Raw genomic sequence first — 23,631 nt, 5'->3', positions numbered from 1 at the left:
ATGGCGGCCGCCGTAGCGGCCACCATTTGTGTCCAGCCAAGCTGCCATGATAGGCTATGTAAATATTTACGTAGCCTATCACGGCAGCCCCCCCCAAAAAAAACAGTGTACGCAAATGGTGGCGGCTACGGCGGCTACGGCGGCCGCCATTTGCGTTCCCTATTTTTCGCCGTTTTATCCTACGTAAATATTTATGTAGGCTATTACGGCGAAAAAAAGGGGAACGCAAATAGCATAGTGGGCGCCATTTGTGTTCCTTTCCCCCCCCGCTGTTTTAGCCTACGTAAATATTTATGTAAGCTATTACGGCGAAAAAAAGGAACGCAAATAGCGCCCACTATGCTATTTGCGTTCCCTTTTTTCGCCGTAATAGCTTACGTAAATATTTATGTAGGCTAAAACAGCGAAAAAAAGGGAACGCAAATGGTGGCTGCTGTAGCCGCCGCCATTTGCGTACGCTGGTTGTTTTTTTGTTTTTGTTTTGCTTGCCGTGATAGGCTACGTAAATACTTACGTAGCCTATCACGGCAAGCAGCAGATGCAAATGGCGGCTGTGGCAGCCGGTCGAAAGACCAGCTGCTGCCGCCGGAGCTGCGTCGGAGCCGCCGCCACCAGAACATCTGTCCCAGGTAAGCTTCGTCCTGGGAGGGAATCCGCGGGGGGGGTGGGGGGTGGGAGGCTGTTCCGCCATGGGTTTCGGGGGGCTGAATGCCAGTGCATTCGGCCTCACTGAAATCCGTGGCGGAATTCTCCACCATCCCTAGTTCCTCCATATATCTGAACCTGGACAAAGTGTAGTTAGTCATATCTATGGATTCGGATGAGAGTGAGCAGATTTGGGGCTTGTGGGAGAACCCCAAGATCCACCAACCAGAGCCAACTACAAAATAGTGGTGAGGGGAGAGCCAGGTGCAATATGGTGGCTTAGGGGGAGGAGCCAGTTATCTATTCCACCCATGAATCAAACACTGGGATAACTTTTATATACAAGTACAAATCTACATCTGAGCTACTGCAGATCAGGGATTCTAACACATTAATTGGGGGCGGGTGGGTTTAAAGATTGAAGAAATTTTTTGTTGCTTTTGTTAAAAAATTTGAAATCAGAAACATTTGCCAATCTACTGTAAATCATTCAGCAATCTACTAGTACATCCCAATCTACCTTCTGTTCAACCCTGGTTTAGGGAAACAAAGCCAATTTCAAATCATGGTTTATGATCCTGGCTTGTTTTCCTAAGCCATAGATTAACCACAGTTCTGGGTTTGGACATAACAGTGAACCACAATTAACTGAAAACTGAAGAGAACACATCTTGATCTCTTCCATGCAGCACAGGAGAAGGGGAAGTGGGAGTGCCCAAGCCCAAAGCTTGTGCATGTAACAAGCTTTGGGCTCAGGCACCATAGCCTGAATTAGTTACCATTATGTCCAAATGAGAAAAGTGCAGTGTGAGTATATTAAGTTCAAAGCCTTGAGGTTGGAAGTTATCTTTTTATATTGATATGGTTGAAAATAACCAAGAAAAAGTGTTATTCTGTATCTTTAGGATTTCTTATCCTGCCCCTTTGTGTGTGCTTCCCCAGTAGGCTTTAATTGTATCTACCTTTGTCATCCTTTTTTAAATTTATTGGTCATAGTTGTTTCCCAAACATAGCAAAATAAGGCTATGCCATACTGCCACTGAGCTTTATAAGTACTGTTGCTTCTGTATTTAAAGACTTTGAGTGTATTGCTTAACTAGTATGTTTTTAATTCTAGAATCTTTCTTGCAGCCTCTTCTTCACCTTTTTCAAACCAAACCCTTGCAGATGGTCATGGGAGCATTTACAGGGAGAACTGCCCAGTTAACTACATGATACGTAACCACTCAGTTTTTTTACCAGTTGGTGTTATTCCATCATTTTATCCTCTGTAATTACTGTGACAGCTCTAGGTTTTTAGAATAATCAGTTTACTTAGTGCTGAGAGCATATATTTTGTTAAATCCCTACCACGAGCATGTGGAGAAACAAAAGGCTGCAATATTTTGGGGTAGAGTTTTTTAATTTGGGTGGCAGAATGGGTACCAGAATTGTATTTAGAAGTGATTTCTGTGTATAATTTTAAAGACTACTTAGACAGTTGGCTTAGTGATGAGTGTTAGGGCAAAAACAAATGGCTGCCACACTTCAAGAACGATGAATGCAGAGGGGGAAGAAAGACTGAGGACTAAAATCCTTGAAAAAAGAGGCCATAGCTCAGTGGTAGAGCATATGTTTTGCATGCAGGAAGTCTCAGGATCAGTCTCTGGAATTTCTCCACATAGGACAGTGGAGGCTGGTGGCTCCGTTGTCAGTGGGGCTGTGAATCTGCTCTGGATTTCAGTCAGAACTCTAAAGGAGCTATGCTTCACACCTTGGGTAGCTCCTTTAGAGTTCTGACTGGTTCTGACTGAAACCCAGAGTGGATTCACTGCCCCACTGACATTGGAGCCACAGCCTCCAGTGGGCTGGGAAGGTCTCCTGCCTGAAATCTCGGAAAGGTGTTACCAGTCAGTCCAGACCAGGAGTGGGAAACACAAGACCAGTGGGCTGCATGCACCCCTCTGGCCTTTTTTTACAGCCCCCACTGCCTCCTGCTGCTGTCGCATTTGCTGCTGCAGTGGCAACAGGAAGAGAAGCAGAACGTTAACTGGAAAAGATGGTAAACTGGGAGTGTGCACCTCGTTTGGAAGCAGAATTATACCCCCAGAAACTTCCTGATAGTGCTGCTTCCAAACAAGGCATGCAGTCCCTGCACACCTTGTTTTCAAGCAAAATCACTGGTTTTTTTTGCTGTGGCATTAATTTCAGTGGCAGTGGGGGCAGGGTTGCCCCTCCCCCATGGATTCCAGAAGAGGAGTTAAGCGGTCCCCAACTCTCAGATGATGCCCAACTAGACGGACCAATGGTCTGAGTCAATATATGGAGGCTTTGTAAAACAGCCACCATTGAGATCGCACAGCACTAAAGAAGCCAGTACAACATTACTTTCATGTTGCATTTAATTTTGTTATGGAAGGAACATTCAAAGTGCATATCAGATTTAGCAATCAAAGAGTATTGGTTGTCTATGCTACCTATCATTTTCATTCTGGATACCTAATTTCTTCTAATGTTTTGCTTTCAGGTTTATTGCAAAATCTCCTTGAACTGGTTTATTGTTCTTAATACTGTTTTTACTTCTTGTTTCTGGTTATTCATCAAATACTATAGTATTCTGTTTTAAATATAAAAGTGCTTTATTGTGGGAAGGTGCCATCTTTTACTAGTCTGTCTTCTGTTCGTGAAAGAGTGTAAACTTTTCAGCTTTACAAACTCTTCCCAAAGGATGTTTTATATGATGAAATAGCTTTGTATATGCAAGAAACCATAGTTGGTTATCTGAAACAAATCCCCTTTCCTTTTCCTTTCCTTTCTTTTCCTTTTAAATTCGGAAATATTTCCATTATTTCTGGCACTTTATAAGAGTTGCATTTGGCATGCAGCAGTTACAGTGGCAATTAACTAAATCATGGTTTTAACCCCTGGAAACAATGATCATGAATATATATGGAAGCAAGTCCTATTGATTTCAGTTAGATTCTTATGTAGAACAATGTCCACATAGATCAGGCCTCTCCAACCTTTTAGGGTAGTGGGAATAGTTGGAATGTTGAGATAGTGTTATAGGCACTGTCACACAATGGCTGCCATGGTGGGCATGGCCAGCCACAAAACACCCATTTCATAGAAAGGCAAACTGGTGAGGCTAAAAGATAAGGAATTTGCCTCAAAGCCTGAATACAAGGCAGAGATGGGGTCTGAGTCCTCAGACCCAAACCCACTCCTTTGATCCTACAGTTATCTCTCTCCTTTAGGATGAGCCTCTCAAAACTCCCTCCATACCCCCAAACGCACTAGATCCACTCACCCTAGTCACTCATTTCTCTTTTTCAGGATCACTCCACAAAACTCTCTGTCTCTCTTTCTCTCTCACACGCACAAGCAACACGCTACACGTTCCCTGATTTATCCCATCTCACATTGCATTGCCCTGCAGCCTTCCCTAACCCCTCCCATTGGTCTCTGCAGCCCTCCCCACCCCAAGCCTGATCTCCCTCCTTCCTCTTCCTCTGTGTCAGCTCGCCCCCAGCCCTCGCCATCTCAGGTCTCTCCATTTCCTTTTCCACTCCCATCAGGTCACCTCCAGCCCAGTCCTGGACTCCCCACTTCCTCCTCCCAGTGTATCACCCACAGCTCTCCCCCAGTTTCCCCACTGCCATCCCTCTTTGTCAGACAGTAGCAATGATGTCTGCCCCCTTTCTATTTTTTTCTGGGTGGCCTGGAGCTCCTCAAAGCAAAGCATTGGCCTCCAGTCACTTGCGAACTTTACTTCCTAAGAATTTCTCTGGGTTCACATGGGACCCAAAGACATTCAGGGGTTAGGCAGCTGGAGGCTAGTATTTCATTCTGAAGTACTGCATAATTAAAAAATCAGCCACATGATAAAAAATAAATAAATTGAAAAATCACATTTATCTGGAGGGCACCTGGTGGGCACAAACGGAGGTGTAGATGCATGATATTGACTTAGACCAATCCGAGTTGCAATCTGGCATCTTTGGGAGGATCACAGGAGGTAAACACTGTGCTTTCCCAGCATATCTAGTAAAACATAAATGGCTTGAGCTGCCTTTCCTGGACCCAACATTACAACTGTGATCAGTCTGAGATGTTTAAATTAATTTTGTGGCATGCAGGTGGTAAGGACAATTGTGGTTGAGTATTTTACCTTTCCTTCATGATGATGCTAGATGCCAACCAGCTCTGAAAGGTGAAAAATGCATGCTGAATAACTGTTTTGTTGAATAAAAGTGTTTCCAGTTATAAGTGGTGTTTACTTAACAGACATTTATCTGGTGGCACAGAACATAGAGAATATAACTTCTTCATTTTCTATTTGATAGGTCAAGTACAAACGAGACTTTGAAGAAAGCAAAGGAAGAGGTTTCAGCATTGTAACTGACACACCAGAATTGCAAAGACTGAAAAGGACTCAGGAGCAAATCAGTAATGTATGCAACAATGATAGTAGATCAGAAAAATGGTACACAAATGAAAAGGCATGGATGGAGCTGGGTGATTGTTTTCGGACTTGAGTCTGTTTGAGTGCAGAAATTGGATTATTTGATGCTTTTGTGTGTGTGCTTGAGCGCCAAGCTTTGTTCTGCTTAAGAAGCACATTGGTAGTGTGTGTTTCCCCTCTCCAAACTAACAGCGGTGGACTTGCTATTAGAACATACACATGCTTTAAAAAATCATTTCTTGAGAATAAAAATATTTCTGCTAAGTTTCATTTTAAAAATTAATTCCATAAATATTTATTATGAATTAGGCAGGATAGAAATTGCAAAACAATTTTCCAGATAACTTCATCATGCAGAATTACCTTACTAACAAGAAACATTGGTTTGGATTCCAAGAACCACGTGTAGGCAGTTTTATGATTATGGAAGAGCTCACATTAAGTAGTGGCCCTTATATTTTGCTTCTATTTGCCATTACACGTTTTGACAACAGATTTCAGGGTTGCAGGATCTACTTCATTTTTCAGTAGAACATGGGGGTCTACCAGCTGGAGTTAGGTGTAAAATAGTGGGTCAAGAAGCTAGACATAGTCCAGTGGTCAGTTCCAGAACTGGAGCTCACACACACATCTTACATATATTTTCCACCAAGCTTTCTTGATTTTAGCAGCCTAATTTAGGAGGGAAAAAGTTATTTTGTTTTTACTGTTGTTAAATCATTGTGAGCTGGAAGTTCTTGCTGATCTACTCTAAATCACCCAGAGATCTACCTGTATATCCTGATCTGCTTTCTCCCCACCCATTCTACAATACTTTTGAGTTTCACTTGGTTGCATTGTGGATAGCCCTCAATTATTAAAAGATGGTGTTTAGAGCAAAATACAAATGAATATATTTTTATACCATGGGACAAATATTTCATTTCTTAAGCACTTTTAATCAACCATCTGCACTGCTCCATTAAAGAAGTTTCTTCTATGAGGTCGAGGTTGTCCTTCCTTTTTCAGCTTGTCTGTTGCCTGTAGACTTGGTGAAAGCTCACCCATGTTCTTATAAGGTAAGACACATTGTATTTCTCATTGTACATCCTTCTTGGGTATAAGGAAGTATGTTTCCATAGCGGGATATGAAGTAAATTTTGCCTTCCTTTTATATGGAGATAGTCTTTGTATTTTGAAGGATTTATTGAAAACACAAGCAAACCCTGAAGATAATATTGGATTAAGAAATGGAAGTTTATATTTTAAATAATGCTTATCATAGCTATCTTTAGATATACCAGGCAACCAGGGTGGATTGATTTAAATTGTGATTGCAGTTACCAAGAAAAAGGGCTGATTTTAAATAATTGATTTAAATCAAGTTTCCCAAACAAGAGTGCATGCTAATTGGTTGCTATAGCAAATAAATCATATATCATTGCAACTAACAGAGCTTTTATACCAGGGATGGGGAATGTGTGATACTCCAGATATTGTTGGACTGCAACTCCAATCATCTCTCACCATTAGCTATGCTAGCTAGGGCTGATGAGAGTTGTAGACCAACAATATGTGGAGGGCTGGATGTTCCCCAGTCTAACCAGGAGCATAATACAAGACCTCTGCCATGTAGTTCACATGCTTTTTGTGCTCCAGAATTCATATCTGCCTACAGGAGTACTTCTGAAAGTGAGAAGAAGGAGGATTTTAAGTTATTAATTTTTATTAATGTTGCATACCACTGTATGCTATTTGTTTATGACATTTGTATGCTACCCCATAACAAAGTTCTCCCCATAATTCTATGAAAGCTTGGTTCTGCAAAAAAAGCTGTCTTGTTAAGTACACTTGCTTTTTTTAATGGTCTTCATTTAAATGTTACCTATATTTTAATAAACTTTCCAGAATACATTTTGAGAAGTTTTATCTGGAATCAGGCAATAACGTAAGTGAATGGAGTTACAGTCTGTGATCCCTCTAAAAGTCTATATAATCAAATTGAAATTTTCATAGAAGAGGAACTCTTCTTATTCATTACTAGGATTGCTTCTACTTTCTTCATTTTCTGTGAAAGATTCTTGTGAGAGATAGTTTGGAACAGAAAGGAATAGGAAGGGTGAGAGATAAGAGCATTGTACAAGTACAGACCATAGCAACCTTTCAATCTGGTGCCCTCCAGATGTGTCAGTCTTGAACTCCCATCAGCCCCCGTCAGCATGGCCAATGGTTAGGAATTGATTTATTTTATTTATTAATCACCCATCTGGCTGGTCACCCAGCCACTCTGGACGATGTACAAAGTATATAATTTGTTGTTGTTCAGTCGTGTCCGACTCTTCATGACCCCATGGACCATGGCATGCCAGGCCTTCCTGTCCTGCGCTCTCTCCCGGAGTGTGCTCAAGTCCATATTCATTGCATCAGTGATGCTATCTAGCCATCTCATCCTCTGCTGTCCCCTTCTCCTTTTGCCTTCAATCTTTCCCAGCATCAGGGTCTTTTCCAGTGGGTTTTCTCTTCGCATTAGGTGGCCAAAATATTTGAGCTTCAGCTTCAGTATCTGTCCTTCCAATGAGCAGTCAGGGTTGATTTCCTTTAGGATGGACTGATTTGACCTCCTTGCAGTCCAGGGGACTCGTAAGAGTCTTCTCCAGCACCACAGTTCGAAAGCATCAATCCTTCGGCGCTCAGGCTTCCTTATAGTCCAGCTCTCACAGCCATACGTTGCTACTGGGAAAACCATAGCTTTGATTATATGAACCTTTGTCGGCAAGGTGATGTCTCTGCTTCTTACTATGCTGTCTAGGTTTGCCAGAGCTTTCCTCCCAAGGAGCAAGCGTCTTTTAATTTCATGGCTACAGTCACCGTCTGCGGTGATCTTGGAGCCCAAGAAAATAAAATCTGTCACTGCTTCCATTTCATCCCCTTCTATATGCCAGGAAGTGATGGGGCCAGATGCCATGATCTTCGTTTTTTTAATGTTGACTTTCAAACCAGCTTTTGCACTCTCCTCTTTCACCCTCAACAAGAGGCTCTTGAGATCCTCTTCGCTTTCTGCCATTAGGGTGGTATCGTCTGCGTATCTGAGGTTGTTGATAATTCTCCCGGCAATCTTAATTCCGACCTGTGATTCATCCAACCCGGCATTTTTCATGATGTACTCTGCGTATAAGTTAAATAAGCAGTGCGACAATATGCAGCCTTGTCGTACTCCTTTCCCAATTTTGAACCAATCGGTTGTTCCATGTCCAGTTCTTACTGTTGCTTCTTGACCCTCGTACAGGTTTCTCAGGAGACAGGTAAGGTGGTCTGGTACTCCCATCTCTTTAAGAATTTGCCACAGTTTGTTGTGATCCACACAATCAAAGGCTTTAGCGTAGTCAATGAAGCAGAAATAAACTTTTTCTGGAATTCTCTTGCTTTCTCCATGATCCAGCAAATGTTGGCGATTTGATCTCTAGTTCCTCTGCCTTTTCGAAACCCAGCTTGTACTTCCGGTAGTTGTTGGTTCACATACTGCTGAAGACTAGCTTGTAGGATTTGGAGCATCACCTTGCTGGCATGTGAAATGAGTGCAATTGTACAGTAGTTTGAACACTCTTTGGCATTGCCCTTCTTTGGCATTGGAATGTAAACTGACCTTTTCCAGTCTTGTGGCCATTGTTGAGTGTTCCAAATTTGTTGGCATATTGAGTGCGGCACTTTAACAGCATCATTTTTAGGATCTCAGCTGGAATACTGTTATCTCCGCTAGCTTTGTTGTTAGTAATGCTTCCTAAGGCCGACTTGACTTCACTCTCTAGGATGTCTGTAGGGATGGACGAAAGGGACTTACCTCGTCCCGCAGTTTGCTTCATGTTGGGGGGGAGGTGCTTTGCTTCTCCCACTGAAGTTCAGGCGAGGGGGGGGGAGGCGCCCCACCTCGCCCGGCTAAAATTCAGGCCGGGTAGGAGCGCCCCGTCTACCCAGCCGCGAAAAAAAAGTAAAAACAAAACAAAAAACACACACACCCATGATAGGCTACGTAACGATTTACGTAGCCTATCACGGCTAGATTTCCAAAGTCAGCCGTGATAGGCTATGTAAATCGTCACGTAGCCTATCACGGGTGACTTTGAAAAAAAAAAACCACATATGCAAATGGCGGCTCCTATGGGGACCGCCATTTGCGTTCCTTATTTTGGCGTGCCCTTATTAAGGGCAAATATTAAGGGCAAATGGCGTGCCCTTATTTTCGCCGCAGTCTACGTAAATCTTTACGTAGACTAGACGTGCCAAAATAAGGAACGCAAATGGCGGCGCCCCATGGGCGCCGCCATTTGCATACACGCTTCCCCCCCCCAAAGTCAGCCGTGATAGACTACGTGACGATTTACGTAGCCTATCACGGCTGACTTTGGAAATCTAGCCGTGATAGGCTCCGTAAATCGTTACGTAGCCTATCACGGGTGTGTGTGTGTTTTTTTTTACTTTACTTTTTTTTTTTGGCAATGGCGGTGGTGGCAGCCAGTCGGGAGACTGGCTGCCACCCCCGCCCCCGCCGAAACGCCGCCGAACCGCTGCTGGGACCCGCTGCCGAGAGGGACATTCGCCGAAGGTAAGTCCCATCCCGGGGGGGTGTGGGGGGCCGGCGGAGAATTTCCCCAACACTTTCGGGGGGCCGAATGTGTCGGCACTCGGCCTCCCGAAGATTCGTGGAGAAATTCTCCGCCAACCCTAGATGTCTGGCTCAAGTTCACTGAGCGCACTATCATGGCTATCAGGGACATTCAGATCTTTCCTGTATAGTTCTTCTGTGTATTCTTTCCACCTCTTCTTAATCTCATCTGCTTCTGTTAGGTCCCTGCCTTCTTTGTCCTTTATCATGCCCGTCTTTGCACAAAACGTTCCCTTGAGATCTCCGATTTTCTTGAAAAGATCTCTAGTCTTTCCCAATTATATTGTTTTCCTCGATTTCTTTGCATTGTTCATTTAAGAAGGCCTTCTTGTCTCTCCTTGCTATTCTCTGGAACTCTGCATTCAGTTGGATATATCTTCCCCTTTCTCCCTTGCTTTTTGCTTCCCTTCTTTCCTCAGCTACTTGTAAAGCCTCCTCAGACAGCCACTTGGCTTTCTTGCATTTCTTTTTCTTTGGGATGGATTGAGTTGCTGCCTCCTGAACAATGTTATGGACCTCCGTCCATAGTTCCTCAGGCACTCTGTCTATCAGGTCTGATCCCTTAAATCTATTTGTCACCTCCACTGTATATTCATAAGGGATATGATTGAGGTCATACCTGAATGGTTTAGTGGTTTTCCCTACGTTCTTCAATTTAAGCCGAAATTTTGCAACAAGAAGCAGCTCATGATCTGAGCCACAGTCAGCTCCAGGTCTTGTTTTGACTGACTGTATAGAGCTTCTCCATCTTTGGCTGCAAAGTACATAATCTGATTTCGATATTGACCATCTGGTGATGTCCATGTGTAAAGTCGCCTCTTGTGCTGTTGGAAAAGAGTGTTTGCTATGATCAGCGTGAAAACTCTATTAGCCTTTGTCCTGCTTCATTTTGTACACCAAGGCCATGCTTGCCTGTTCTCCCGGTAATTTCTTGACTTCCTCCTTTGGCATTCCAATCCCCTATGATGAAGAGGACATCTTTTTTTGGTGTTAGTTCTAGAAGGTGTTGTAGGTCTTCATAGAACCGATCAACCTCAGCTTCTTCTGCATCAGTGGTTGGGGCATAGACTTGAATTACTGTGATGTTGAATGGTTTGCCTTGGATTCGTACTGAAATCATTCTGTCGTTTTTGAGATTGTACCCCAGTACTGCTTTTCCCACCCTTTTGTTGACTATGAGTGCTACTCCATTTCTTCTAAGGGATTCTTGCCCACAGTAGTAGATATAATGGTCACCTGAATTAAATTCTCCCATGGTTGTCCATTTTAGTTCTCTGATTCCCAAGATGTCGATGTTCAATCTTGCCATCTCATGTTTGACCACCTCCAGCTTACCTTGATTTATTGAACTTACATTCCAGGTTCCTAAACAATATTGTTCTTTACAGCACCGGACTTTCTTTTCACCACCAGACGCATCCACAGCTGAGTGTCTTTTCGGCTTTGGCCCATCCGCTTCACTCTTTCTGGCGCTACTTGGAAATTCCCTCTGCTCTTCCCCAGTAGTATATGGGACACCTTCCAACCTGAGGGGCTCATCTTCCGGCATCATCTCTTTTAGCCTTGTGATACGTTCCATGGGGTTCTCTTGGCAAGAATACTGGAGTGGGTTGCCATTTCCTTCTCCAGTGGACCACATTTTGTCAGAACTCTCCGCCATGACCTGTCCGTCTTGGGTGGCCCTGCACGGCATAGCTTATGGCTTCACTGAGTTACGCAAGCCCCTTCGCCACAACAAGGCCGTGATCCATGAAGGGGAAGTATGTAATAGAACAGCTTAAAATAATAAAATTGTACAGTAAAAACATCATTTTCTAAAAATACCCTAACCCACCCCAAATGCCTGCCTGAACAACCACGTTTTTAATGCGCGGCAGAAGCTCATTAAAGAGAGGGCATGGTGGAGTTCCCTAGGGAAGGAGTTCCGCAAAGTGGGGGCCACCACAGAGAAGTTCCCCTCCCTCGTCCCCACCAGTCTAGCTGTCCTGGCTGATGGGACAGAGAGAAGGCCATCCAAGGCTGATCTTGTTAAGCGGCCTGTCTGGTGTTGCTTGAGGTGCTCCATAAGATAGGCTGGGCCGGAACCATATAGGGTTGTAAAGGTTAAAACCAACACCTTGAATTTGGCCTGGAAAACAACTGGTAACCAGTGCAACTCCTTCAGCACTGGAGTGATGCGATCTCACTGGCGGCTGCCTTTTATCAGGCACATTCTGTACCAGCAGCAGCTTCCGAACCGTCTTCAAGGGTAACCCCACGTAGAGTGCGTTACAGTAGTCTAAATGAGAGGAGACCGGGGCATGTACTACCGATGGGAGCAGATGGTCGGGAAGGTAGGAGCGCAGCTGCTGTATCAGATGGAGTTGGTACAGCACTGTCCAGCTCACAGCTGACACCTGAGACTCCATGGAGAGCTGGGAGTCCAAAATGACTCCCAGGCTGCAGACCTGGTCTTTCAAGGGTAGCCATACCCCATTCAACACCAGGTCAACATCCCCCAGCCTCCTCTTGTCTCCCACCAAAAGTACCTCGGTCTTGTCAGGGTTCAGCTTCAGCTTATTCTCCCCATTCAGCCACTCACCATCTCCAGACATTTGGACAGGGATTCTACGGCCAACCTTGGTGACGATTTGAACGAGAGGTAGAGCTGCATGTCATCCGCATATTGATGACACCGCACCCCAAACCTCCTGATGATAGCCCCCAGCGGTTTCACATAGATGTTAAATAGCATCGGGGAGAGGATGGAACCCTGTGGCTCCCCACAAGTGAGTGGCCATGGGTCCGAAACCTCCTCTCCCAGTGCTACCCTCTGGTACCTGCTGGAGAGGAAGGACCGGAACCACTGCAATACGGTGTCTCCAATGCCCAACCCCTCCAGGCTACCGTGCTCAATGGTATCAAGAGCCACTGAGAGGTCGAAGAGAACAAGGAAGGAGCATTCACCCCTATCCAGAGCCTTCCTCATATCATCCACCAAGGTGACCAAGGCCGTTTCTGTCCCATGCCCAGGCCTGAAGCCCGACTGAAATGGATCTAGATAATCGGCTTCTTTCAAGTGTGCCTTCAACTGCATCTCCACCACCCGCTCAATCACCTTGCCCCAAAATGGCAAATTCGAGACTGGGCGAAAGTTGTTGAGAACTTGGGGATCCAAGGAGGGCTTCTTCAAGAGCGGTCTTATCACTGCCTCCTTGAGGACTGATGGCATCACTCCCTCCTCAGGGGAGGCGTTCACCACTGCCTGATCCCCTCACCCAATCTCTCTCTGCAGCCCATAATGAGCCAAGATGAGCAAGGATCAAGTAAGCAGGTGGTCGGCCGTACAGATGAAAGCACCTTGTCCACTTCATCAGAAGGAAGAAGCTGGAACCGATCCCACAAAACCAGTTTTCCACAGACTGCCTCTTGCTCACTAACTGTATCCACAGTGCATGGAATAACACTCCTAATCCGATCAATTTTATTCGCAAAGTGCCTTGCCAAGGCCTCATGGGAGGCCTTAGAATGCTCCAGCGGTTCTGGAGCCACTGGACCGACCAGGCTCCAGACCACTTGAAATGCTGAGAATTGTAGTCTAAAACATCTGGAGGGCACCAGGTTGGAGAAGGCTGCCCTATAGTATAGGTCTCAGTGCAGATGCATGGTTACAAATATCCTCACCATGTTTAGGATATAGGGAATGTGCTGTTGGTTTGCCAGTTCTTTCCTTTTTCCTTCTCATGTGAATTCCAACTCCCATTTCCATGGTGCAGCGTTATGTCTCTGCACTGATGTTAATCTTAACCATAGTTAAGAGATCAAAATATTATGTCTGCATGAGCTTTATGCCTTCTACTAACCAGAGAAACACTAATGGATTGTGAAAGGTAAGCAGACTGGATTATAACATATCAAGGGGGAAGTTCGTCATGAAGGACTGTCTATTTGTATACTATGTCTTGCCAAACCCTACTGAATTCTATAACTAAACAATGGAATTCTCTGACTAAACAATAATTACTGAATTCAGCGGGTACAGGAATGCTTGCAAGAGCAAGCTCATTGCAGCAGAATTAAAGGCTTGATAGGATTCTGTTGTCATGGCAGTCAAAAATTGAGTGTTTTGTATGGGTTGCTCTAGGAGTATTAAAGAAATTAACTGCTTCTCTTAATGACAAATTTTAGACATTTTGGTTCACCCTTCCATGGTTCAGTGGGCATTTTAAATTGCCTGTGCGTTTTCCAATTTGTGTAGTGTGATTTAAGATGCTCATAAATTATTTTTTTTCAATATTTCACATCTAAAATATTCACATCTACTCTGTTGGGAGAGTGCACTGATTTTGGGACTCCAGCGTGTCTGTCTATAGTGTTCGCTGAGTGTGCAGCAAACTGCATTTATCTTGTTTGTGAATATGACCATTGGTTCTTTTACTTGTAATTGGTACAGCGTGTTAAGATGCTGTACCAATATACATTTTTTTTTCAAAATTGAAAATGTAATTTTCAGCATGTTAAGATATTTTCACAATGAAGTGAAAGGTATATAAAACTTAAAGTAGGAAATGGGTTTAGAAAATGAAGGTAACTTAAAAACATATAATGTTCTGAAGTCAAATCCTGTGAAATAATTAGCCAATAGGGTTTGAGGCTTCAGAGCAGGCTCTCGAGAGCATTCAGAAAAACATGTTGTTAGTAGTAGATACCTATCTGCAACCACATAATTACTATTTCTTTTAATAGGATGTTATGTATATGTATGTATTTCCTTGATTGCTTCACAGTTGTATTGGTTTGGTACCATGTAGTGCTATTGGAGAAACACTAGAGAAGATAGCAGTTTGCTTTTGCCTGCTGATTGGAGGAAGTAGCCAAACTAAGGGAGTACATTATTATACAGCATTCCTAGTCTAAGGTAATCCAATTCTGTCCTTGTGGTGATGGGTGGGTGGGTGGGGATTGCATCTAGGCATTTACCATGGCTAACATCTTTCTCTGGACAACATTTTCAAGCGCTGCTGCTGAGCAGCTTCTAAGACAGAGGTCCCCAACCTTTTTGAACTCACAGCCACATTTGGAAATTTGAGAAATTGATGTGGGTGCCACCACAAAATGGATCCCACGGTGGTTGCAGCTAGTCTCATAATGGCTGTTGGGGGGGCCTGGTTAGTCAAGAGGTGGTGGTGGGGAAAGAAATAGCGAGGCTAGAGGCTATGAGGGAGGAGAAAATAGCAAGGTAGATAGGAGAGAAAGAGTAAGGCTAGAGGCTAGAAAGGAAGAAGGAAGACTGCCCTAACATTTTCCAAGGTTTTTCTTAAAACTATTTTTTTGAAGGGGGCAGGGAGGGGAGAGCTTTGTGAGCACCATTGGAGGCCCCGTGGGGTTTAGTGCTACATGAACGAGCCTAGCCTCCTCCTACAACACAGTTTGTCACAATCCAAAGAAGCATGCAAGTGATGCAGCTAGTTCCATGTAGCTTTGGACTTGTTGTTCTCAAAAGGCAACCCCCCATACCATGTTTGGAACTCCTAGAGTTCAAAACACTGTTTCTCATATAGCACAGTGATCTGCTGTTCAAAAGAAAAAGTGAATCAAAAAATGACCCCAAATTCTGTACTACCCCTTGGGTGCACTTAAAATATGTATTTGGATCATCACCTCATTTCTCAACTACAAATTGCATTTGTGAGTGCATGATATATCATACACACACACACACACACACACACGTGTGTGTATATGTGTATGTGTGTGTGTGTGTATATATATATATATATATATAGAGAGAGAGAGAGAGAGGGAGGCTAATAACAGAGTATTAAAAATATATTTTAAGGTAAACGTGTTGGCTTTTGGCCTCATAATTTCTAAGGCAAAAGGGTATAATCCAAGTCTGGCCCTGATTGTCAAGTAAATACTAAATATATTTTTCCAGAATCTCTCCCTCCAGTATTTTTTTTGCATGTTTTAAAAATTTTCAGAAATGCTATATCTTTTGGTGTGCTTTTGTGTTAGTCATCCAAATTATTACATATTTGAAAGATGAAGACTGATATATTGTTTGTAGATAAATTGCACTGGGAATTTTCTTAGACCACATATAAACATATTAATTTAACTAAACTGAATATTTGCTCATGATCATATACTGTGAACTGTCCTGATTTAGTTTCAGGCCATAACTGTTTTTTTTTTTTTTTAAAGAATCCTATAATTAGAACTTGTTGATATATTGGTGCAACCTGTTTAGTTGCTCAAGCATAAGCTGTACTCTAAAATTGATAAAACAGCTTGCAGGGGGGAATTGGCAAGCAAAGATGTTAAAATCAAGGCCCATAGCACCATTTGTAGACTATAGAGCTTAAGGGTGTAATCCTATGCATGCTTAGATAGAAATAGGTCCTACAGTTTCCAGCATCCCCCAGCCAGCCATATTAGACTTATTTCTGTCTAAACATGCATAGGATTGTACCCTAAATGCCTTATTCAAATAATGTATCACTCGTCTCCTAAACTACTGAATAACAACTTATTCCAGCTTTGTGAAATGGATGAATTTCTGATTTCCTATTCAAATAGATTCTACTGGGTTGAAAATATACATGGAAATGATGAAGCAAACTGGAGAGAAACCTAATCATCATGTTCTTCCAACCTCTTGAATTGCATGAAATGATGATGAGGTAAGAAAATAACATGAATGGGGATTACTATGCTATTAAATTTGATAAGCAGAATATCTTGCTGTGGAACTCTTGTGAACTGTAATGTGTGAACACCTCCCCTAGTTTCTTGCCTTGAGTGCAGGAGGCCAGCTGGTATGGGGAAGGCTTTTCCCTTCATGGCCAGGAGACAGTCATGCCCGAATATCAGAGGCAACCAAAAGGGATATAGGAGCCGCAAAGCCCCACCAGCAGTTTCCCCTGACATGGCGGCCAGAGAGGTTGACTGCAGAGAACCATGGCCTCACAATCCAAAGCTCCAGGGTAGACACCAAATCGAAGGCCACGCTAGCATGAGTCCCATTTTTGGGGAGACTGCTCTTCATTGACTCTCTGGGCGTGTTCCTTGTAGAAATCAAGGACAAGAAAAAGACCATGACCAACACTCAGACGAAAGAATTCAGAGGTGCCCCCAGATAGCCAAAATAATTTCCTCCCTCTCCACCAATTATGTACCCAGAGACCCCAAATCAATATGGCATTAGCCCTCCAAACCCAAATTCAACTTGGACAGCCATAGGCAAAACAAGAAGCCAACATCCTCATGACTGGCCAGATCAACAGGTCCCCATAGGAGGTAGGCTGTTGGACTTCTCAGATGTTTGGAGACAATCAAGAGGGCTATACCCTAGAGTTCTAAAATATCCAGAGAGACAAGTTCTTTCCTATGTTTCAGCTATGGGATGAAACAGTTTAAATTCCATGCCCTCCCATTCAGCCTGGCATCGGTTCCCAGAGTGTTCGCAAATATCTTTGTGGCTCTTCTCAGATCCAAAAAACTACAGTCTTCCATACCTATATGATCTACTGATCAATGAAAAGAATAGCACCCATCACCATCACAGTCTCTTCTACACTTGACGGTGCTACTCAACACATGCAGGGACAGGATGTTTCTGTCCCCAGAATGCGAGATCTCCGTGAGCCAGCTGGCACTGCAGCTGAAGGCCAGAGCCCACCTTCAGAAGCTGGCAAGATAACCTCCTGCTAGGACTCTGTCCAGTGGGTGAGACTCCACTCATGACTTATCTCCTGGACTTCCAGATGGAAATCACAAACAACCTCAGTCCTGAGGTGGCAGTGCCCACCAATGTCTGATGCTTCCTAAGGTCGTGGTACAAAACATCCAACATGGCAAAGGGGATATGCAGATGTGCCAGCCTGACTGGGGAGCCATCTGCAGCAAATTCTGCACCCAGGGGCACATGGTCAGAGGGAGAGTCCAGATCAGTATCAGTCTTCTGGAACTTAGGGCCATCTGGCTTGTCCTCTTGCACTTTGCATGCTATCTACAGGGTCTTTATATCCTGATAAGAACCAATAACATTGTGGCAAAGGCCTAAAGAATAAGCAGGGGGGCATGAGATCCAGAACCCTGATGAAGGAGGCCATGGCAAGTGAGAACAGATACACCTTCAGTCCATCAGAGCAGAGCATCTGAAGGGTCCCCGACCAATTGGCTCAGTCACCAAGATCTGGACCCAGGACAATGGTCCTTCCATCTGGAATCATTCAAAGAGGTGACCAAGTGCTTAAGGTCATCATGCTTCAACCTCTACACAACCCCGCACCCCACAATGCTCTCCTGCCAAGATTCGCAACAAGATACCATGAATGTTCAGAGATGTTGGGTGCTCTGACCTCAGTGTGGCCCAAAGGGCTCCTATATGCCTTCCCTCCTTTTCCCTTGATCTCCATGGCTTTCCACAGGACCAAGGAATACACTTTAGATGCATGTAGGGCAGTAAAGGTCTCTCTAGACAGGACCAGAACACATAGACTGCACAGCAACATATCCATCTCAGTGGGGAGGAAGATTCCCACCTCCTTTCTTTCTGGTTGCCTTAGGGAATACATTCCCAGGTTTCAGTGGTGGCCAGGAGTGCATTTGCACAGTTAAAACTAGTGCACCAGCTGTGCCCTTTCTTTGAGATGTCTGACTTGGCCACAGTGACACATGCCTTAGTTACATCCTGTTTGAATTACTGTAACATGCTCTATGTGGGGCTGCCTTTGAAGAGTGCTTGGAAACTTCAACTGGTTCAAAGAGCTGCTGCCAGACTGTTGACTGGGGCTGGCTACAGGGAGCATACAACTCCCCTGTTAAAACAGCTTCACTGGCTTCCAGTCTGTTTCTGGGCACAATTCAAAGTGCTGGTCATTACCTATAAAGCCCTATATGGCTTGGGTCCAGGTTATCTGAAAGATCATATTCTCCCCTATGAGCCTGCTCGTGCCCTGGGATCCTCAGGGGAGGCATGTCTCGTGGTCCCGCCACCATCACAGGCTTGCCTGGTAGGAACGCAGGAGAGGGCCTTCTCGTTGGCTGCCCCAAGGCTGTGGAACTCCCTTCCCAAGGAGGCAAGAGTGGCACCCCTCTTGGTAAGTTTTTGCAGGCAGGCAAAAACTTCTTTGTTCCAGCAGGCCTTTGGGGGATAGTCTGGACCTGTGAGAATATGATGGATTGATACTATTGCTTATATTGTTGTTGTCTTTTTAAATTCTAAAATGTTATACAATTTTAAAATTATTGATGATTTTATTATATTTTGAACTTCTGTATATTTCTATTTATATGTTTTAACTGTTTTTAATGTTGTAAAGCCACGTTGAGTCCCAGTATTGGGAAAAAGGTGGGATATAAATAAATATCATCATGATAATATATTCTGCTAGCTTGTTCCTCTAGCAACCTGACTGTACCAGAGGGGATCCCATTCAGTTAGAGGAATGGCAGCGTTAGCAGCCTTCTGGGAATGAGGCCCCCTAGAGGAGATTTGCAGGGAAGGCACTTGGTCCTCCATCCACACATTCACAAGGCACTACAAGGTTAACATCTCCTCTTCAGCGGGGACCTTTGGTAGGTGCATCCTCCAAAGAATCTGTCCCCTTTAGAGAGTATTGGCGTCAGGGGTCAGTTGGCTCTCTCTTGGATGTACTGCTTTTCTACATTCCCAACACTAACTGGCCTCCTGCACTCAAGGCGAGAAACAGAAATTCTCAACCTACTGGTTCTTTTTGAGTGAAGGAGGCCAGGTAGGCTCATCCTGGAGCTGGTCCCCCTTGGAGGAGGGCTTAATCCTTTCCTGGGGTTACTTTCCTTATTGCCTCGGCTTACTGAGCCATTCCAAATACCACCTCAACATGGAAAGCAACCAAGGGCAGAATACTGAGGACTCCCCAGTCTTGAGATCAGATTGGATCATGCACAGTTCAGCTGAAAACATCACTGGCAATTCTGGGAGAGGCTCTGCCTCCTGCAGAAGTGGAATCAGGCTAGATCTACACTACTGCTTTATAGCGGTATTGAAGTGCACGTTACACATTTGATATATTTTATTTTATTATTTTTATTTAAAACATTTGTATCCCGCCCTATATCATTAAGCTTTCAGGGCGACATACAGATAAAAGCAATTTAAACAGTATAAAACAATAAACAATTTAAACAGCTGAAAACATATTAAACCATTAAACAAGTTAATACCAATTAAAATCTAAAACAATACAACAATTAAAACAGTGTACAACTTTAGGGAATGCATTTAGCCCTCAAAGGCTTTGGTAAAAAGCCATGTTTTAACTTGGTGCCGAAATGAAACCAATGTATGCACCATTTGGGCCTCCAAGGGGAGGGCATTCCACAAATGGAGTGGCACAGCAGAGAAGGCCCTCTCCCACATCCCACTATAGTGCATGTCTCGCACTGCTGGAAGAGGAAGGCCCTTCCAACAGATCTCAGTCCTTAGGCAGGCATATATAGGGAGAGGCACTCCCTCAAATATTGCAGTCCCAAGCTGCTTAGGGCTTTAAATGTCATCACCAGAACCTTGGATTCCGACCAGAAGCGTATTGGCAGCCAGTGCAATTCCTTTGAAACTGGTGTTATATGATCTTTACAAGATGTTCCCATCAGCAGTCTAGCTGCTGCATTTTGCACTAGCTGCAACTTCCGAGTTGTCTTCCAGGGCAGCCCCATGTAAAGTGCATTGCAGTAGTCTAATCAGGAAGTTACCATTGCGTGTGGTAATTACTGTGGCTAGGTTACCCTGTCCAGGAAAGGCCATAGTTGGCAAATCAGCTGAAGCTGGCCCCAGGTACTCCGGGGCACCGAGTCCACCTGGGGCTCCAGTGACAGGAAAGGATCTAGGAATACTCCCGAGCTATACACCTCCTTCATGGGGAGTTTAGCCCCATCCAGGACAGGTCACTTACCCAGTTCCTGGACTGTGGAACCACCAATCCACAGAGTTTCTGTCTTGTCAGGATTTAGCTTCAGTTTATTGGCCCTCATCCAGCCCATTATAGCCTTCAGGCACTGGTCCAGCATCCTCACCTCCTCAGCTGATGACAAGGAGAAATAGAGCTGAGCATCATCAGTGTACTGGTGACACTCCACCCCAAAACTCCTAATGACCTCACCCAACGGCTTCATATAGATGTTGAACAGCATGAGGGATAGAATAGAACCCTGTAGCACAGCTTAATAGCCATGGGGTAGAACAGGAATCCCCCAGTACCACTTTCTGGAATTGGTCCTGCAGGTAGGAGCGGAACCACTGTAACCCAATGCCCCCAACTCCCATGTTGCAGAGCTCATCCAGTAAGATACCATGATCAATGGTGTCAAAAGCTGCTGAGAGACCCAGGAGGATCAACAGGGTAGCACTCCCCCTGTCTTTCACCCAGAGTAGGTCATCACTCAGAGCAACCAAGGCTGTTTCAGTGCCGTACTCTGGCCTGAAGCCAGACTGAAATATGTCCAAAGAATCAGTTTCCTCCAAGAACATCTGAAGCTGCCCAGCCACCACATGCTCAAGCACCTTGCCCCCAAAGGGGATATTACCAATGGGGCGATAGTTCTGACATACCTCTGGACCAGGGAGTAGGGATGGCGGAGAATTTCTCCCCGAATCTTCGGGAGGCCGAGCGCCGACGCATTCGGCCCCCTGAAGTTGGTTGGGAAATTCTCCGCTGGCCCCCTGCCCCCCCCGGGATGGGACTTACCTTCGGCGAATGTCCCTCTCGGCGGCGGGTCCCGGCGGCGTTTCGGCGACGTTTCGTCGCGGGCGGGGGCGGCGGCCGGTCTCCCGACCAGCTGCCGCCGCTGCCGTTGCAAAAAAAAAAAACTAAAGTAAAAAAAACAAAAAACACCCGTGATAGGCTACGTAAATCGTCACGTAGCCTATCACGGCTAGATTTCCAAAGTCAGCCGTGATAGGCTACGTAAATCGTCATGTAGCCTATCACGGGTGACTTTGAAAAAAAAAAAAGTGCGTAAGCAAATGGTGGCGCCCATGGGGCGCCGCCATTTGCATTCCTTAGTTTGGCACGTCTAGTCTACGTAAAGATTTACGTAGACTACGGCGAAAATAAGGGCACGCTATTTGCGTTGCCCTTATTTTTGCCGTAGTCTACGTAAATCTTTACGTAGACTAGACGTGCCAAAATAAGGAACGCAAATGGTGGCACCCCGTGGGCGCCGCCATTTGCATACGCGCTTTTTTTTTTCTAAAGTCACCCGTGATAGGCTACGTGATGATTTACGTAGCCTATCACGGCTGACTTTGGAAATCTAGCCATGATAGGCTACGTAAATCGTCATGTAGCCTATCACGGGGTCTTTTTTTTTTTTTTTACTTTTTGTTTCGCGGCCGGGGAGATGGGGCGCTTCTCCCCGGCCTGAATTTCGGCCGGGCGAGGCGGGGCGCCTCCCCCCCCGGCCTGAATTTCGGCCGGGCGAGGCAGGACGCCTCCCCCCCCTCGCCTGAACTTCGGGGGGGAAAGCGAAGCGCCTCCCCCCCACCGCAAAGCCAAGCTGCAAAAAGATAAGTGACTTTCGTACATCCCTACCAGGGAGGCCCTCTTCAGGAGAGGGTTTGCTACAGCCTCTTTCAAGGCTGTAGTACACCTTACAGTACCGCTTTTGTAGTGTTATTTCTTGCTTATTCCACATTTTATTCCATTTGGGTTGGGTTAGGATATTTTTAGAAATATGATGTTTTTAATGTAGAATTTTATTGTTTAAAACTGTTTCTATTGTTGTACATCGCCCAGAGTGGCTAGATGACCACCCAGATGGGCGATTCATAAATTTAATGAATAAATAAATAATAAATAAAACATTGTCTAAAATACTGCAACAAATGTCATTGCATGTCCTACGAGGTATAAATGCACAAGAGGGATATAGCGTTACCATGATGGGATCATAATGATATGACACAAGGTGTAAATCTGGCCTCAGACTGTGCCTCCTGGTCCAAGAGGGCAGGGCCTTCACAAACGCTGGCTGGTCTCCTTCACCCGAGAACAGAAATTCACTGGTAAGTACAGAATTTCTGTTTTTTGTTAATATCAGTGTTTGTGGTAAAGTTACATAATTTTGATAGAAAGTTCACAAATAAAAATCTGCAGTTCTGTAAAATGCTGCTGCATTGGTAAGTTATGGGGGAAACCTTCGCATAGGTGGTCCTCTGGATTATGGGCAAATGCAGAACTTGAAACTGTTGTGCAGGCATGTCACTCATAATTTTGTGCATATCTGATGCTAATTAGCACTGAAAGCGTTAATATATTTAATTGGTAGATTAATCAGCTCTATTCTCTCTCTCTCTCTCTCACACACCCACACACACACACACACGAGTTCAGCTCCCAGCTCAGTATTTGATAGGGAAATAAGGACGCTTAAAGATTACTTTTCCTTTAAAGCTTAGCAGATAGTTTGCACTTTGGGATGCAAGCACTACAGCTTTCCTGCTAGCCCAGTAGACTTCGTTACCTTGAACTTCCACAAATCCCTCACCAAAGGACTTCTGAGTAGGGATGTACGAATCCCTTACCTGGTTCCGGTCCAGGGCTTCGGCGGTGGGGAGGAGGTGATCCGTCCCTCCCCCCGGAATCCTCCCCAGCTGGCTCCGCTCTGTGGTAAGGCTGTGGAGCTGCCGGCTGGGGCCGGCCGCTGCCGGGCTGCTGTAGCCACAAATGGCAGCTGTTGTAGCAGCCACCATTTGCATCCTTGCATTATGTCAGGGTGGAAACTGAGCCGATAGAACCCCAGAGCAGTTCTGATTCTGAGGAGGATCAACAATCCATGGGAGAGGAGCCAGCTCATCCCTCACAGGCACAGCAGCTGGCAGAGATTCCTCCTGCCGGCATTCCTGAGATAGATAGTGATCCTAGCAGTGAGAAAGTGC

The 23,631-nt window shown here is 44.7% G+C and overlaps 1 protein-coding gene across 1 annotated transcript in view; it reads left to right on the top strand.

The window, feature by feature from the left end:
* Positions 1-23,631, top strand: part of NEBL (nebulette) — a 273,576-nt gene that overhangs the window by 118,807 nt on the left and 131,138 nt on the right. Inside the window, exon 4 of the mRNA XM_084860475.1 lies at positions 4,971-5,078. Coding sequence (XP_084716601.1) covers positions 4,971-5,078 — 108 coding nt within the window. The remainder of the gene's footprint in view (positions 1-4,970; positions 5,079-23,631) is intronic.

The sequence above is a fragment of the Heloderma suspectum genome, chromosome 5 (genome assembly GCF_057233095.1).
Source record: "Heloderma suspectum isolate Gila_16-S chromosome 5, 16-S_ref, whole genome shotgun sequence".
Lineage (NCBI taxonomy): Eukaryota > Metazoa > Chordata > Lepidosauria > Squamata > Helodermatidae > Heloderma > Heloderma suspectum.
Note: the sequence above shows the minus strand (reverse complement) of the source record. Positions and strands in the feature narration are given on the sequence as shown.